Source organism: Mytilus galloprovincialis, chromosome 5, assembly GCF_965363235.1.
Source record: "Mytilus galloprovincialis chromosome 5, xbMytGall1.hap1.1, whole genome shotgun sequence".
Classification (NCBI taxonomy): domain Eukaryota; kingdom Metazoa; phylum Mollusca; class Bivalvia; order Mytilida; family Mytilidae; genus Mytilus; species Mytilus galloprovincialis.
This window is the reverse complement of record NC_134842.1, coordinates 38,564,321-38,583,924: the sequence shown is the minus strand read 5'-3', so window position 1 is coordinate 38,583,924 and position 19,604 is coordinate 38,564,321. Positions and strand designations below refer to the sequence as shown.

Here is a 19,604-nt window from a genome sequence, read left to right as displayed (position 1 = left end):
AATTCGATTTTTATTTTAAAATCTTTAAAATCGAAACGATCGTAAATCTTCGGCGATATCCACACAAAATATGAAAAAGTAAGAGGAATATCGAAAATTATTTTTCCAACTCATCAGCATGGCGGATTCTGTAGAAAACTCAGTACCGGCGTTAGCAGTTACTGCTGCAGTTGGAGCTGTAGTCCTATTATTCGTTCTTTTATGCAGTGTCGGAAGACGTGCAGACAAAAAGGATGAAGATGGTATCATTTTATTTTTGCGCTAAAGTTACGAGAACATTTTTTTAAAAATAATTTCCTTTTCTAAAATATTTTACAAAAAAATATGGAATTTTACCATTAAAGCTTTAGCTTTATATTAATTGAGAAGAAATTTGAACTTTTCAAGTGCATTATTCTTACTTAAAAACTATCATTCATGCACAGTTGTAAATGCTCTTTTGTTGCGATGTTGGAAAGTTCCGGGCGGAAAGAACAAACTGGCCAAATAGTTCCGGAGGAACTTATTAACTAGTTCCATTGTTCTTCCTCTGGTTTAAAAGTTCAACCGGAACAAAGTGTATTTGAAAAGTTCCAACGGAACATATCAACCAGTTAGCATGGTTAGAAAGTTTCTTTTTGCCAAATTAGTCAAAACCGGAACTAACAAACTAGCCCAAAAGTTCCAGCGGAACTTATCAACCAGTCACAAAGTTCCATTTGGAGAATTGGTGTAAAGTAAAAGCGCAAGATATTATATTTGAACCTTTCAAAGTGGAACCAAGATACTGATTACAAAAGTCAAAAGGAACTTATCAACTAGTCACAAAGTTCCTCTTTGGCAAATCAGTCAAAACCGGAACTAACAAACTGGCCCAAAAGTTCCTCCTCATATGGGTACTTTTAAAAATTAATGTATAAAAATAAATTAGAACTTATTCCGTTATGAAGGCAACATTCTGACCGAAGGAGCTAGTTGTTCTGTTCCGCCAGAACTATTCAACTAGCTACATTGTTCCGGGACTTTTCAACTAGCTACTTTTTTCCGGAACTTTTCGACTGCACTCGGAATAAAGTAACTAGTTGAAAAGTTCAACCGGAACAAAGTAACTGACGGAACATAGTGACTGTTACACAGTCACTGTGCAAGATTAGGGCAAATTATTATGTTGACAGATACTTTTTTTAAAGTTCATCATAACAAACGCACAAATATGGCTGTATTTATGTGCCAAAAAATTACTCTGAGTACAGACTTACTTGTGAAGTTGGAAAAGTTTTAATGCCTAGCATCCACTAGATATATAAAATTTAAATGCATTTTGTGTTTCAGAAAGATAAAATCTCTTTTGGATTTTGATGGGCATTTTTTTCCCCTCGTGCATATGGTGTGAAAATTAACTAAGTTGTGGTACAACTTTGAGATGCTCCCTCAGGTAAAAAATACAGTACGCCCAGAGAGTATGTAATCGCGAACTCTAATCACCGATTTCCGAGTGTAGCGGTGTGACACCGCGAATCATGGATTACACTCCCAATTTCCTCCAAAGATTCTCTCCCAACACCTCGTGGCTGTTTATTGGTTTATTGCCCATCGGATGTACTGAAAATTAATGACGCGTGACAACATCATCGGATTAGCCAGATTTATTACCTTTGTACATTAAATCGATCTTGATTGCACCTGAGTGCTTTAAAATACGTTATTTAAATGTCCTTTCATTGTCAGATAAAAGTGTGACATTTTTATTTAAAATAGGATAATTATTCTTGTATGTATATGCCCATGTCATTTTCATATGACATACAACGTACAAACGTATAAAAATACGATTAAAACACTTATTTTGTATTTTCATTATAGTCCGATCAGGTCATAATTTTGTTTTTTCAACAAAGACGATTTTACCACAATTAGAACCTTTTATGACCTACTCAGTGAGCAATATTCGGTTCATTAATAGTTCAATATTATATAATTAATATCAACTGGATTAAAACAAAATGATGTTTTTTACGGTAATATGTCCAATCTAAATTAAACCCAAGAGTTAATTTATCGGATCAACAAGTGAACTCTGTTACTTTCAATTTATTTTGACATGTAAAATATTATGTTTCACTACCTCGGTAGATTACCGACTTGAAATATTTGAATTTAAAAAAGAAACTGTAAAATGACAAATAGTTTTGTATGCAATGTGGCAGCCCTATATTCATAAATACTGAGATACATTCGCCGCCCAGACACAACACAATAATCACAACCTTTAAATATTTAATTATATGGAGAAAAAAAATCGTGTTTTTTATCCGTTATGATCTGTTATTGATCTTTGATTATTTAAAATAAAATTGGATTGGCGCAATCCGTATTTTACAGCTCGTGAAAAGTCCTCGGCGAAATATAAAAAGAAGTATTTCAACAATTATAAAATAGAATATTTAAATGAAATTATATCGTGTTCTACAAGAAAGAAATATGTAAAAAAAAATGTGGATCGGATTTTTACGATCGGCAAATTTTCACAGAGGATCTCTACCAACGCCCATCAGGAACTGAACGACATGCATCCTGTTTTCATCTACCATTAATATATATAGTGTTGACTATGGACGTATAAATAATGTTCGGTTTTATGTCCTCTGTTGATTGAGAAACGTAAAAATAAAAGGCTGATGTTGGTTAATTTAGAAAAGGAATACAATTTAGAATCCGGTTAATCAATTGTAAAAGTACCTTCTAGAGCCTCAATCTTAACGCACACAAATTCATGTCAATCATTGGAAAGCAAGTTTAAACCTTGAATGAATTTTCCCACGGTTATCCAGAAAGGTCACCTGAGTTTACTGTTACATGATACTATTTCCCGCCAAATAAAAATCTCGTGTACAAAATTGATGTCACTATTTTTAGCATTCAATATTGTGAGCAAAGTCAAGTTCAAGTTCAACTACGCACTGTTGATCACTGAGATGCATATCGTCTTCCCACGGCAATTAATTGCTTTAAAAATATTTAAAGATCACTGTTCTAAATACAACACAAAAGTTTACATTCATTGTGCGTAAATGAATATTATGCAACGACGAGTTGATGTAGCTATAGAAGTATTCCTGTTGTAGCCGAAATGTATTATTTATCCTAAAGTAATGCTAACAAATCGTGAAGAGAAAATGCCGTAGACTTATTAAGCATAAGGAATGGTGAAAAGTATTTTCTTTTTTTTTTTTTGTTGCATATACAAGTTTTAAGACACGTAATTTTCTTTCTTTCTCACATTTAATACCTTCAGCGTTAATTTCCGTTTATTTTCACGCAAGTATGTCTCTTTTCGTAAGTTATATAAATTACCGATAAAAAAAACCCGAGGTCATAATCAAGTATAGATTTTTTTTTTATAAAACTTTAATGCGATTGAAAGCATTTAATAACAACAACCTTTTGCTTTTTAAAACTTTTATTTTGTAATCGTAAAATGGAAATGGCGTAGACTTATTAGTATAACAGATAGTGAATAATATTTTCTTTTTTACTTGTATAAAAAACTTTGAGACGTGTCACTTTTCTTTAAACTACCCTAATTCATTCAGCGTTAGTCTCCGTTTATTGTTACACAATTAAATCTCTTTTAGTAAATTAAATATTTATTTACTGATAAAAAACGGAAGTCAAAATCAAATATAGTTGTTTTTAAAAATTGATTTAGATGTACAGAGTAATTAAAAGAATTAACAACAACGTTTTGATTTTTATTTTAATCTTTCATTTGTTTCAAGCAATTAGATATAAACTGATAATCAATAGACAGGAAATACAATTGTTTAATTACATTAGAAATCTTACATACCTTGACTGTCGCGTGCCGGCATAGATCAGAAGGATTATGGCAATTAATTACCTGGTGTGACACTGCGTCACTCCAGACTGGGAGAGATGTCGCTAATACAATAAACAAAAGGTAACGGATTTACGCGGAAGTCGGAGGGAATACTCCCAAATTTCTCCAAGAATTTAGGGAGTGATGTCGGAGTTTCCTGGTGTCACACCAGGAAAAAACTCGGTGTATGGAGTTTGGGATGGCTTTCGCGAAAATTGTACTGTAGGTTTGTATTGTTTTGATTGTCCTTAATTGACATGGACAAGAGGTATCTTCACAACTACAGGTGAGTAAAAAAAGAGTTTATCTGAGTCAGTGAGTGGACAGTATCAAAGTAATTCAGGTGTTTGTTTATTTTTACACCTTCTGCAGAAAGGAAAAAAAATGCCCTTCAAAAACCAAGAAAGATTTTATCTTTCTTAAATATAAAATGCATTTTACTTTTATATATCTAGTGGATGCTAGGCCTTAAAACTTTCCAAACAGCACAGGTAAGTCTGTACACAGAGTAGTTTTTGAGGTGAAAATACAGCCATATTTGTCCATTTGGTATGATGAACCTTAACTTTGGTCACTGTCATGATGGTATCGACTATCGGGTCTGTTCGCCCTGATTACACTTTCGCCCTGGGTCCATTCGAACAGGTACTAGGGCGAACACGAATCAGGGTGAACCAACCTGGATTCCTGTCAAGACTAGGTGACTTGAAGTGTCATGTAAAATTGTTGTTATGTCAAATTCTTTATAAAAAAAAATATGCTTATTAGATATGTAACTTAAAACAACCACTGAAGAGTTTCCTCATGTTGGGTAGGCGGATATATACATAGTTTGGTGACAGGTTGTATTGTTTTTTTTAACAACATTTAGGTAAACAACACTATCAATAAGAATATGAAAATAAGAGACCAACATGACCAAGGCAACTTTTAATTCCTAAGATTGATGAGTGAATTTTCTTCTAATACCTTTCACCCCCTTTTAATTCCTTTACTTTTATGAAGAGATTTTATACAGCCACATCATTACAATATACAACAGGATGATATGAATTTGTGCAATACAGAAAGTAATTTATGTACATTGTATCAGGGCTTCCAAAACGGTCATATATTTTGGACAATTGTATTCTGTCCGGTAAAAGTCTGGCTGGACAAAGCATGAAACAATCATCTACTTTTTAGTTTTCATGGCTTTCTTACTAGACGTTCATTTTAACATAAAACGCAATCTTTTTGACCCAACATTTTGCCTTTAACAGCCACACATTTCCGGTCATAAAAGTGACAGATGATTAACTACTATCAAAACAGCCCCTACTTAAATACTTTCTAATTTTAATCAAGGCTAATTAGTTGTTGGACAGCTGAAATCTACCTGTTCAGGTGACAAGTAAACTATTTTCAGTACCGGACATCCTTTGAATTGATCAGTTATTTTCTTACATTTCAGCGGTTTGTATCTAATTGATTTAGTCTAAACATGCTAAAAGAATAAAATTCTAAGAAATATGTTGATAAACATGATTTGACGAAAAATTCAATAAGGTTTTAAATGAAAAATCGTCAGAACTACGTTGTATGAACTAGAACACGTGTGCGCATGTGCACAGGTGGGAAATTTAATATGTATCCTACATTTCTTCAAAAATTCAAAAATTATCTTTAGTACCTGTACCTTACGTTCATTTCAAGTATTTTGTTGAAGAAATAACATGGAAAGAGCTTCTTGCTCAGTCATGCTTTGTAAACGTACACTGATTTAACATATCCGTTTCTGGTCCATGTTTTACCACTGTCAAGTAAACATCCGGTATTACGAAAATGTGATTTTAAAAAAGAAAGTAAAGTTTTTGACAACGTCTTTTGGCACAAATAAAGAATCTAAGTAAGGCAGATATGAGCACGCTTTGTGCACACTTCGAATGACGCACTGCCAATTTAACAGTTTACGTCAGAACATCAAAGTCATATCAAAGTAAAGTTTAATATCGTTTTTTTCAAAACTCATTGGGATGGCCATCTGATTACCATAATTGCCTTTTGTGATTTAGTCTTAAGGGATTAAAATCGAGATCAGATATAAAATGTCCGGCTGGCTCAAATTATTTTTGGAAGCCCTGCATTGTATATATGTAATCAAAGAAATGGAAAGAAAGGAAAATTATAGTATTGTGTTAAACTACTAACGGTCAATATTTTGAACTATCTTTTGTTGATTTCAGAACAGAAAACAGAAACTGAAGAAAAGAAAGTGAATAAGACTGAAAAACAGACAAAGAAGTCAAAACCAGCTCAAAGACACAAACGGATACAGCATGTACCATTTAGTCATGCATGGCTGGCTACCATTCTTAAAGGACATAGCAGCCCAGTTCTTGATTTTGACTTCAGTCCAAATGGAAAATATTTAATCTCAACTGCTGAAGGTAAATTTACCACTGAGCTCGAGACGCAATCAACAGTTCCCTTGTCTTGTGATTTGCTTGTTTGATTCGTAGTAATATCTTTTGCATGAGTTGTGTATCAGATCACAGGTGGTACAAAATGTGTAATGAAAGACATAGAGGGCAGAGATAGTGGACATAAATTTTATGGCCATCATTTATCAGAAAATTTCTGTATATTATTCATATAAACTTGTCAATCATGAAAGAAGAGGCTATTGTAAGGCCCCTTGTTTACCACCATTTGTCCAATAACCACAACTACACATACTTGTAATTGGGTTATTATGTCTAAATTTAACTCAACCTTTTTATAAAGAAACAATTTTATATTTGGTCTAGTGATTAATGATATCGCATAATATCATCTAAATGATTTTAAGATCTGCAATATGTCATTTCTTTTAACACCAAATTTAGATTTTTTTCTCTGTTCACTGTATTTTTACTTCCTTCTTCAAATTTATTTTAACTTGTATGAAATGTATAACTATTGAGTTTAAAAATGTTAAGTTTAATATTGGTTATAATTAATAATTCAATAAACCAAAAAAACATATAATGGACACTGAATCACAAGATCTTGAATTTTGATAGGGACAGTGCCGGCACATCAGAATATGGCGTAGTTAAACATGTCTTTGAGCTCACACTCTTCCCCAACCTAGAACAGCAGTGCAACAGCACAAAACAAGGAAAAACAACAAACATCAAATAAGATATTGAAAGAAAATAAATATACATGTTTCATAATATGGTTGGATTCTGAAAGATTAAATTTTATTATATGATTTCAGATAGATCTGCTATGCTCTGGAGTACAAAAGAATTCAGTAAGAAAGAGCACAAGTGAGTTGACAGTCATACTTTAAACCATTTCATAACATATGAAATTGACGTGTCCAATAAATGTGGTGTGCTACAATAATTTAGTGTTAATATATATACATGTGCATTAACCATGTCAACATAATCGACAAATGATCAATCACCAATGCCTTAAGGTGGCTCATGGGTACAAACATTTCAGCAAAAAATTAAACCTTTATTTTTTCATTACAAATTATATTTATTACACTAATAGTTATTACTTTGTGATATGGTACAAAAATCAACCCAAAAAGTCGATTCGGTTTGGCCACAGGTGACTTTTAAAATGTTTATATCATTGAAAAAGCTCCAAATTATCTCCCTTTGGTGCAAAAGTGCCATTTTTTGTCATTAAATTTGAAATATCTTTTTTAACTCATCTGTGACCTATATTTTTTATTATTGTTTTCAAATAAGCTGTACATAAACTAAATAATTGTAAAATTTAAGCGATTTCTGTAATTAGGTTATTTTTTTATTTCGATATTACCTCTATTTCTCCTATTAGTTCAACAGAAAAAAAGGACATTAACAAAAATGTATGCTTCTTCCGGAGGCAGATTGTGAGCTTAAATGAACGGTGACCCCATTTTTTTATTTCATTTTTCTTTTAAGTATATGATAAAGTTTATTAATAAAAAGATATAGTGAAATCCTATATTAGAAAAAAAATTTGATTTATACCCAGGAGCCTCCTTAAGGAAGTTTGCTGCTCAGTTTCAAAATAAATAACTTTTCATAAGACTAGTATATATTGATAGGGGATTAATTGAGGAATCAAAAACCAAAAAAATAAAGGGGTCAATGTGCTTGTTTTCGAGATATTAGCCATTGAAATTTTGGCGGGAAAATGTTCTCTCTTGATTTTTGATAGCTTTATCGTTGACCAGTTAAAGTTCTCAAAAACTATCAAAAAATAAATAAAATTTTATAAAACTATTACAAATGGCGTATAATTATACATGTAAAAGATTTATGAAAATGGGGGTTCATGGGCCAATTTTTTCGAGGCATTCAAATGGATAAAACCAGAGGATTTCGAAAATCTGACAAAAATCAAAAACATGACAAGCAAACATCCTTAACTACCTTTTGTCATTCCAGAATCATAACAGCGATTAAGTACATGAAGTATAAGAAGAATATTTGGAAATTCATTTTCTTATCTTTGAAAAATTTCTTTCACTTTTTAGAAACAACAGTATTTAAAAACAAACTACTATATCATGTATATACAACAAAACCTATCATGAATTTGCACTTGTTGAACATTTAAATCCATGGTTAACCTATACCAACTAAATAAAAAAAAAATGGTATCCTTCAAATAATGATGAATCCCCTTTATATCTGGTTTATATTGTAATATATTTCAATACACATGCTACATGATTTTTTTCTAGTAAAAATTTAAATCTTAAAAAAAAACATATCCTGTGACATTTTGCTGTTTCTTAATCTTGAGTTTTAAAGTTAAATATTTAGATGCATGTCCATATATTTTACAGATTTATTCGTGGAAATATTGAACTTGACCATGGGACCAGAGTGAAGTTTTCCCCAGATTCAAAGTATGTATTAGTATAAAATGGACAATTTGTTATTATATCCTACAGTGATGCAGCTAATGGTCAGATCTGGTGGACATAGAGGGCAGAATTTTAAAGGGTCTTGCAAATGAGGTCTTTGTGTCAGACCCAATGACTGGCAAATATTTTTATTGTTTGGGCCGTCAAAATTGAAATTTCTGTTGGTGCTTCTAACCTTTGCCTCCAAATCAATTTAGTTGAAAGGCATGGAAAACCATAAGTTCTAATGACACATTTGTTGCATTTAAGGTGGTATGGGTGTCGTTTGCCATCTTGGATTTAAAAAAACAGAGAACATATGGTCCAGATAATCTATCAAATTAACAAAATTTGATGCAGGAATGCAGATATTTTATTTGAATTTTTATTTTAAATAACCAATTTATATGAATATAACTTATAAATATTAATATTTTTACAAGTGTAGATTATTTTTGGTCGTTTTTAAAAAAAAAAATAAAAAAGGCAATTTCAGGGGAGGTAACTCTAAAACTGCATTTTCTGAAGGATTCTACATGAAATTTTCTATTTTGTATTTTAGCCGGAAAGAACGTATAGTGACCCCACCTATTCTTTTGATTTTCTCCAAGCAATGTGTGAAAGCTATCTTTTCCTAATTAATTTTACAATTCTATCATTTTGTTTAGTTTCTAATCACAAAATGGTGTTTTTTCCTGTATAATCCATACAAAATGTGTCATATTGCCACAACCTGTAACTTCAGAAAATGTGCGGTGACCTATCATTTTTATTATATTTTTGAACATATATCAATAGATGCTACATTTTAGCAAAGTATGAACAAATTCTATCATTTTTATTTTAGACTCCCATACCACCTTAAAGTTTAATGTTAAAATGTATATTCTCATAGCATGCTAAACTGTACTGCTTCTGAAAAGTGTTATGAATATGTTATCATTTGTTTTCTAACTTGATTGGAAAGTATGAATTTGTATTAGTAACTGTAACAAGCATGCTTATAATATGATTTTTCTGCTAATCCTCCCAGCACAGATTTGAGATGATCCATGAATTTTTCAGTGTGCCAAACAATGGAATAAGAATAGAACTTAAAAAATAAGGATTGCTAGTATTATCAGGCTGGTTAAGTGGTCTTTTTGAAATAATTGCAAAGTTCACCAAAAAAAAAGATTATAAGATGTTGAGGGTTGTAAAGTCAGAGGTTGATTTGGAAACCTTTTAATTTTAATTTAAACATATCTATTTATAGAAAAATATTTGACATTTAAAATAAAACTTGGCAAGACATAACATAAATATGATAGGTTATCAACTTCTTTTTATGCAAACGTTTTCTTTCAGGGCTTTTATAGTGTGTCTAGGGAATGCAAATACAGCTAGAATTTTACGAATCGGTAAAAAAGATGATGGCTCTCCAGGAAATATAACTGCCGCTTTGGACTTTCCAAAAGTAAGTTACTTATACTCTAAAAATAGATTCAGAAGGATAGCTGTGTTTTGTCTTTAAACAAAAGAAGGCAAAATGCATATATATGTTATGTTCTTCTCATATATGTTATGATGGTATGATACTAAACCCCTTACGGGAAGGATTGTGCCTGATGTTCATATGATGAAATCATAATCTTTCAGTCAGTTTAATTGAAGTCTGGAGCTGGCATGTCAGTTAACTGCTAGTAGTCTGTTGTTATTTATGTATTATTGTCATTTTGTTTATTTTCTTTGGTTACATCTTCTGACATCAGACTCGGACTTCTCTTGAACTGAATTTTAATGTGCGTATTGTTATGCTTTTACTTTTCTACACTGGTTAGAGGTATAGGGGGAGGGTTGAGATCTCACAAACATGTTTAACCCCGCCGCATTTTTTGCGCCTGTCCCAAGTCAGGAGCCTCTGGCCTTTGTTAGTCTTGTATTATTTAAATTTTAGTTTCTTGTGTACAATTTGGAAATTAGTATGGCGTTCATTATCACTGAACTAGTATATATTTGTTTAGGGGCCAGCTGAAGGACGCCTCCGGGTGCGGGAATTTCTTGCTACATTGAAGACCTGTTGGTGACCTTCTGCTGTTGTGTTTTTTTATTTTGGTCGGGTTGTTGTCTCTTTGACACATTCCCCATTTCCATTCTCAATTTTATAGTGAAGAATTTATGGTTTATATAAAAAGAATAAAAAACACCTGAGCTCTTGGGGCTAATAAAAATACATTGACATGAAAATGACCAGTTTAAAGAAAACAAATGGTATTATTCCCTATTTTTTTCTTCCATCCTTTGTATTTTAATTACTGAAAAAATATCACATCTTATGATTAAATATTACTGTAAATTCAGAAATTATTGCATTGTTTTTATTTTTGTGAAAAATGCCACAGGATTGTAATTGCAATAATTAAGCTTGCATTTAAAAAACAAAATATGAAAATCAAACAGGATTTTTCTGAATATCGCAAAAATTAAAATCTCATTTTAATATAAAATGACAAAATCGCAAAAATAAATGCACGCAATAATATCTTAATTTACAATTACAGTAATTATTTTATTATAAGCACACCTGTTTCAGGGGGAATTTGAATTGTAAAAAGAGTATTATTGCATAATTATTTTACAGATATCAGCCTTTAACCATTTTGATCTAATTCAAATTTATAAAAAAAAATTATTGGACTATTTATTGATTTAATTTAAAAGAAAATAACCTGTTAGCCTCAGTGTCCTCATTTATATACCACTATTTTCCTTTTATAGAACAGTGGTCTTCTCCAGGCAGTCTGGCTTCCTCGACCATAAAAAAACTGTCTGCCACAAATAGCACAATTGTGTTGAAAGTGGCATTAAACACCAATCAATATATCTATATATCACTGAATACATATATACAACAATCTAACTGTGTAAATATTTTACAGAAACATACAGCTGAGATTATACAGATAGGTGTCGCTAGTAATGGCAGATTTATAATGACATGTAGTAGAGATACAACATTGATTGTTTGGTCTATAAAAGGCAAGTTATTCCTTTTTTAATAGGTGAATTTGGTAAAAAATGAAATATTAACCAAACATTTTACATAGTTATTAGCTCACCTGTCCTAAATGGCCAAGTGAGCTTTTCTCATCACTTGGCGTCCGGCGTCCGTCGTCGTAACCCGTTGTTGGGTTGCTGCCCTTGAATTAGTAATTTTAAGGAAATTTTGCTGTTTTTGGTTATTATCTTGAATATTATTATAGATAGAGATAAACAGTAAACAGCAATAATGTTCAGCAAAGTTAGATTTACAAATAAGTCAACATGACTGAAATGGTCAGTTGACCCCTTTAGGAGTTATTGCCCTTTATAGTCAATTTTTAACCATTTTTAGTAAATCTTAGTAATATTTTACAAAAATCTTCTCCTCTGAAACTACTTGGCCAAATTAATCCAAACTTGGTCACAATCATCTTTTGGGTTAGTAGTTTGAAAAATGTGTCCGGTGACCCGGCCATCAAACCAAGATGGCCGCCATGGCTAAAAATAGAACATGGGGTAAAATGCAGTTTTTGGCTTATAACTCAAAACCCAAAGCATTTAGAGCAAATCTGACATGGGTAAAATTGTTTATCAGTTCAAGATCTATCTGCCCTGAAATTTTCAGATGAATCGGATAACCCGTTGTTGGGTTGCTGGCCCTGAATTAGTAATTTTAAGGAAATTTTGCTCTTTTTGGTTATTATCTTGAATATTATTATAGATAGAGATAAACTATAAACAGCAATAATGTTCAGCGAAGTAAGATTTCCAAATAAGTCAACATGACTGAAATGGTCAGTTGACCCCTTTAGGAGTTATTGCCCTTTATAGTCAATTTTTAACCATTTTTCGTAAATCTTAGTAATATTTTACAAAAATCTTCTCCTCTGAAACTACTTGGCCAAATTAATCCAAACTTGGCCACAATCATCTTTTGGGTTAGTAGTTTGAAAAATGTGTCCGGTGACCCGGCCATCAAACCAAGATGGCCGCCATGGCTAAAAATAGAACATGGGGTAAAATGCAGTTTTTGGCTTAAAACTCAAAACCCAAAGCATTTAGAGCAAATCTGACATAGGGTAAAATTGTTTATCAGGTCAACATTTATCTGCTCTGAAATTTTTAGATGATTCGGACAACCCGTTGTTGGGTTGCTGACCCTGAATTGATAGTTTTAAGGAAATTTTGCTGTTTTTGGTCATTATCTTGAATATTATTATTGATAGAGATAAACTGTAAACAACAATAATGTTCAGCAAAGTAAGATTTACAAATAAGTCAACATGACTGAAATGGTCAATTGACCCCCTTAGGAGTTATTGTTCGTTATAGTCAATTTTTAACAATTTTCATAAAATTTGTAATTTTTACTAACATTTTCCACTGAAACCAATGGGCCAAGTTCATTATAGATAGAGATAATTTTAAGCAGCAAGAATGTTCAGTAAAGTAAGATGTACAAACACATCACCATCACCAAAACACAATTTTGTCATGAATCCATCTGCTTCCTTTAATATTCACATAGACCAAGGTGAGCGACACAGGCTCTTTAGAGCCTCTAGTTTTAAAAGTCATGATACTACTACTTTAGTTTTCCTATACATTCTTACCCGGATTTTGAGGTTCTTTATGTTAAATGAAAGTAGAGTAGTTAAATGTGTACATGAACATTACTAAAAATTATGTATAAACCACTTTTATGGTCAAAGTCAATATGTGGTCAAAATTTTATGAAAATTAATCAACCCAAATCAATTTTAGTTAATTTGTTTGGCACCACATTAATCTGTTAATAATCCTCACATTATTACCAGTAACATATAATTTGATCTTCACAATAAAAAAATACACACATTGTTCATGTTGTTTCTAAATTTAATACTGTGATGTTTTTGACTGTTTTTAGGTGAAGTATTGTCTATACTAGATACCCATCAGATGAATAATGTGTATGCGGCTGTGTCACCTTGTGGAAGATTCGTTGCTTCTTCAGGTAATTAAAAAAATAGAGATTTAAAATGTGCGAGAAAATTTTGTTTATGACTTTCGAAATTAAGTTGTCATCAGTTGTTTTCTATTCTATTGATTGTTGTATCCACATTGGGACTTTTTCCCACTTCAATGGATAGATACATATATTTACCTAAAATTAATTTTAATTAAATTTTGATAAATCCATTGAAAAAAAATCAAGATTAATATTTTGTTTTAGAGAAAAATACAGTTTAAATTCTAACATTTCTTAAAATTGATTATTTAGAAGGAAATTATTCTTTAATGAATAAAAATGATTGATTAATTGTTAAATTCTTGTTAAAAGGTTCAGTGACAAATATTTCATACTAAAATTTTAGTCTTGGTATCTATGATGAGTTTACTTATATAGGACGAGAACAAATGAACAATAAATCTTATGGAAAGGGTCTGTAAATGTGATCAATCATATATATCAAGGTCAGGATACAGTCTGTTGAAAGCTTCTAGTTTTAAAAGAATCAATCCAGATCTTATGAAATAGGATCATAGTGGTTCATGAAATTTTACAATGATAAGTTGAATGATTGAATAAAACGGAACAAAAAATATGTGAATTATATTGTACCAGAATAAACATCTATACATTTATACATTTTATTATGATAGAAGTGTGACATGTGTTTTGTTCGTTTTAGGTTTTACACCAGATGTAAAAGTTTGGGAGGTTATATTTGACAAAGGAGGAGGCTACAAAGATGTTAAACGTGCTTTTGAATTGAAAGGCCATTCATCTGGTGTAAACTGTTTCTCTTTTAATAGTGACTCAAGTCGGTAAGAATATAATCACATATTTGTATTGTTTTTTGGCCTATATGGTTATTAATTTTTATGCCCCCTGCTGCAGCACAGGCAACATTAAGTGTTACCTTTGTCCATCTGTTGGTCTGTACCTAAGTACAGTGTACATTTCAATACTAGTTTCTGTTCTCTTACTTTAGTTAGCCTCAACCAAATGTTATGAAACTTATACACAATGCTTTAACCACAACACACAGATCAAGTTTAAATTTCGGTTGTTATTTCTTGAGTTCTGTCCCTTTATAATATGATATGCAAGTGGGAGCATCTAAACTCATAGAACAGCAATGTGTAAAATTGAGTTAAGAGTGGGAAGTTATAATTGAAGACAATGAAATGCATTTAGCTTAGTAAAAAAAACTGCAGTAACACTAAGGTATTTGTGGCAAAATACTGCTGAATCCAGAATAATCTCACTTATGATAATGAGATAATGAGGCCAGCCTTTAGTAGACCCCTAGTTTTCTCTACCATAAGTTAAGAAATAGATGGAGATATAGCCTCAGAGGGTCTATTGAATAATACTGTTTTAATTGTACCATACCTGTCAACCTCTGAAAATGAAAAGTCAGGTCATGACCTGCATTGAGAAAAAAAATCTCAGGTCATAACGCGTACGACATTTTGCGGGCTCAATTGAAGAACAAAAATATGTTTACATATAATTTATATAGTCAATATGTATATGAAACAGTTAGAACATGTATACAAGTTTATTTCAGACTATTGTTATATTCCATAGTAGCAGACTTGGCATTCTTTAAAAGAACTGCACTTGGTTTCAGTTCATAGCAATGCAAATGTGTATTCATTTTACAAGAAAGAAGAGCACACAGTGTATCCTTATTAAGATCAGCCCTAAACTCTGTAGCTATTTTCTTTACTAAAGAAAATGCCCTCTCACTGTCTGCATTGCTGTTTGGCAAAACCAGTAATGTTTTAGCAAGTTTTGACAAAACAAAAAATCTTGGCTTGTTAATAAAAATGTCATGCAACTTGGACATTTCTCCCCAAAATGTACCAATGTCAGTTTCAGGGGAAGTGCAAAGTGGAAGTTCATCTAATGGGATCAACTGATAGTCACTGAACTCATCTTGTAGCTGTGTTGTCTCTTCATATCGTTACATAGCTCAGGTAAACAGTCCTACATTTTGACTTTTGGTTACATTGAAAAAGACCGATAAAACCGAAGGTCGTATTACTTCTAAATACCGGAAACAATTCCGGTCAGAAATCCGGGTGAAACGGGTAATGTTAGAAATTCCCGGGACCCGCCGGGTAAAGAAAAACTCCCGGGTGAGAGGTGAAAATAACGGGTGTCACCCGCAAAAAACGGGTGAGTTGACAGGTATGATTGTACTTGATTTAAAGATATATTAACATTCAACTTATCAGTCCATAAATACTTGACAATTTTTGGAAAAAATTGATACTAGACACCTTTCTAATGAGAATAAAATGTTTAAGTCAGTCATTTACTGTTTCAGTTTATATGTGGTTATTACAATCTCAGCTAGAAGAAACAAGACAGGATAAAGAAATTTAAATGAATTGAAATATAGCTAATATTGAAGTGTTTTTGTTTCAGGATGGCTTCAGTTTCTAAAGATGGCACATGGAAATACTGGGATACAAATAGTAAGTAATTTGGTTTAATTTGAGTTTCCCTTCACCTTTTTTCAGATTTTCCTTAATGTTTGAAATCCTTGGCTATGCATGATAATTTTCCTATCAAATTCCCTTAATTTATTTCTTTATGAAAGTTTTGTTATTTGTTAAATATTTTTCATAAAATCAAGGGATATTTTTTTTAAATACTTGTGACAAATAAATGGAGCAATGAAAATATGAAATTGTTTTTAAAAGTGAATTGAACCACTGTAATTTCTATACTTTGAAAATAATATATTCATTTTTTTGTAATTTTTAATTAGTTGGAAAAACATGGCTATAATTGATCCTCATATCAATGAATGTCAATTCAATATTAGTTATAAACCTCAAATCTGTATTTAACTTATCTCAATTTAGCCAAAAAGGGATATAATTACCTTATTTTATTTTCAGTTCGATATGAATTATCACAGGACCCGTATTTATTGACGACTGGCAGTATACATTGTGAAATTCCTAGTCATATATCACTTTCACCTGATGGGAGGAGTGTAGCAGTAGGGGGAGATAACTCTATTGGTTTTTATAATGCTGTCTCAGGGGAAGAGGAAGAGGTCTTGAAAAATATACATGATGGTAGGTATTAATTAGAGAAAAATATACATGTTGGTAGGTATAAATTAGAGAAAAATATACATGTTGGTAGGTATAAATTAGAGAAAAATATAAATGTTGGTAGGTATTAATTAGAGAAAAATGTATAAATTAGCGGCTGTAAAATTTAACGTTAAGTTTGTATCAATTGAATTGAATTTATTGGACAGATTTTACATTTGATCATGAATATTATTGATTGTAAGAAGTGACTGGTCTCTTAAGAAGAACAAAACAGCCTAGAGATTCATTAATTTTGTGGGTACCAATTTTCATGGATATTGGATTTCATAGTTTTCCAAAAGTCGACAGTTAACAGGCCCGTAGCCAGGAATTTCCAAAGGGGGGTTATTTGGCCTCAAAAACTCAACTTTAACAGTCACAATTCGAACAGAACGTTGACTTTAACAGTCATTATTTGTTTTCAAAGGGGGGTTCGTCCCAACCCCCCTTGGCTACGGGTATGGTTAATCATACAGCAAATTTACAGATGGTTGAACATTTAAATTTGTGGATTCCCTCTACCCACGAAATCCTAGTAAATTGTTATCCAAAGAATAATTATGAATCCACAGTGGATGATATTGCCTGTGTTGAATTATAATGATGTTGAACAAACTTATGGTTACAATAAAACATTTTTTTATATATTTTACAGGTTTTATAACAGAACTTTCCTTTGATCTCTCTAACAAATATCTTGTTAGTTCAGGTGATAAACATATTGTTATACTACACAACATAACAGGCTACAGAGCAACTATATCAGACTTAGAATCATCAGAGATAAAAGCTACTACACAGGCTCAGAAAGAAAGAGTCAGGCAGCAAATAGCTGAAGCAAGGTAATTAATCCTTTTAAAGTCTGCTTTTACCTGAAAAAATACAAGCACTCTGATTCCAATTTTTCCTTATGCAAATGACCATGTGCTATTTGTAGTGATATTGCATAATTGCAAGGAAAAAACATCCGTAAATTTTTTTTCTACAGGCTTTTGATTAAGATTTTAATAAGAAAGCTGTTGATGACTCTCTGTTACTTAAAATTGCATGAATTCAAAACATTTTTTCCTCGACTAGAGATATTTTCTATATCATATGTCCTTAAACTGGAAAACATACCAAAAACACTGTATCATCAGTACACCAGATATAGGTACTAACCAAGCGGGCATGATCGATTTTGACCTTCCACAGTAACGAAAATCTTTGTTTTGCTTTATCAATATTCAATGTATATTTTTCAACATTTGAAATTCCTGCTCCCAAATAATTTCCGCATCGATTTTTTCCTATTCATAAAACAACTTTGATATTCTAATAAGAAAACTTAACTTGTACATGCGCAAATAGTTGTGAATGTGAGCACCAACTTTCAATTTCGATACAGTTCTTGAGACATTTACATGTTTTATCTGAAAGAAACCTAATACAGGGCAAAACTAATAGTTACCAATCGTAAACCTACCTATGATTACTCATTCCTTGAAACTTTTTGGGTAATAAACAAGTATGAAAATAAAGTTTTTGTGTACGGTGTACAACAACTTAACTATGCACTGTACATAAGGATTTATGTGGTCAGCTAAACACCGTACACAACGCTTCTTTAGGGATAAAATATCGAAAAATAACATATGTATGAAAGATTTCAATGCCAATTATTGAAACAGCTGTACTGATTTAACATACACATTGAACTTCTATCAGATAAAGAGTTGCAATGAAGATAGAATTATATCGGATGAGACGAGGGCCAACTTCTTTGACAAGTATTTGCACATGCTTTTACAATATTTTAGTAATCCCTCTTGTTTTGGGAAAATAATGAGACATCTGTAATCATCAACCTCCGACCAAATTATTTCTTAAAGCAGCAATTATGTTTAGATTGAAGTACACATTGATATAATGTAAACAAAACAAAGATTTTCGTTACCATGTAAGATCAAAATCGCTCACGCCCTCTTGGTTAGTACCTATATCTGCTGTACGATGATACAAGGTAAAAAAAAGATATTTTTAAATAAATTGAATTCTTCATATGTTCGACATGAAAAAAAGCAAATAAACATGTTTATTGAAGAACAGAATGACAAAATAGATATGTATTTATCAATTCACATTTATTATATAACTATAAGGTTTAGTGCTTTATCAATAGGTTACTATTACAATGTGCTGTTTCCTTTTTTTCAGGTCTTCCCTAGAAAGTATCTTAGGAACAGCCAATGGACATGCTGAGAGCAAATAAAACACTTATGAAAGGCAGCTATAACGTATACAGGAAGCTCCTATGAACTCGTTTATACTCTTTCTATTGTCAATGTGCAACAATTTTTAATGAAATGTGATATATTGTGTACTATTAGTGTTATTCCAGAAAAAAATGTAAGAGGGTTAGGGTGTGGTGGGAAATAACAGCACTTTCTTTGCTTTTGTAAGGGAACTTCTCAACACATTTGTTTTGTTGTTGTCTTGTTGGTATTTAGTTGCCATATACCCCTATTCTTTATTTTTTAAATGCAAGGTATATTCTGTATTTCTACTATTTATAGGAGACTTTTAACAAATTAAAGAATATGAGGATTCTAAAAGAGTCTTTTAATTTGTATTTTATTCCAATCACTAATAGATCTTGGTAAAAAAAGGAATCTTTTATGTACCTTGTTTTATAAATATAAAAAAAGTACTGCATTAACTTGAATATCATGTTTGTCTTTTGTGGAATTA

At 31.6% G+C, this 19,604-nt stretch overlaps 1 protein-coding gene across 1 annotated transcript; it reads left to right on the top strand.

Moving 5' to 3' along the window:
- Positions 1-85: 85 nt before the first annotated feature.
- On the top strand, positions 86-19,264 carry LOC143075774 (transducin beta-like protein 2). The gene is made up of 12 exons (XM_076251334.1): positions 86-242; positions 6,085-6,288; positions 7,104-7,155; positions 8,685-8,747; positions 10,092-10,200; positions 11,663-11,762; positions 13,675-13,761; positions 14,441-14,576; positions 16,192-16,241; positions 16,671-16,853; positions 17,530-17,716; positions 19,071-19,264. Exons 1-12 carry the CDS (start codon positions 119-121, stop codon positions 19,123-19,125), a joined length of 1,350 nt encoding a protein of 449 aa, XP_076107449.1. The 5' UTR covers positions 86-118; the 3' UTR covers positions 19,126-19,264.
- Positions 19,265-19,604: the final 340 nt, after the last annotated feature.

Bases quoted from the DNA above. Each gene is read 5' to 3' on its own strand.
- LOC143075774 (XM_076251334.1), top strand. From the start codon at position 119: ATGGCGGATTCTGTAGAAAACTCAGTACCGGCGTTAGCAGTTACTGCT. The intron at 7,156-8,684 runs GTGAGTTGACAG...TATATTTTACAG, and splicing joins TTCAGTAAGAAAGAGCACAA to ATTTATTCGTGGAAATATTG. The intron at 13,762-14,440 runs GTAATTAAAAAA...TGTTCGTTTTAG, and splicing joins AAGATTCGTTGCTTCTTCAG to GTTTTACACCAGATGTAAAA.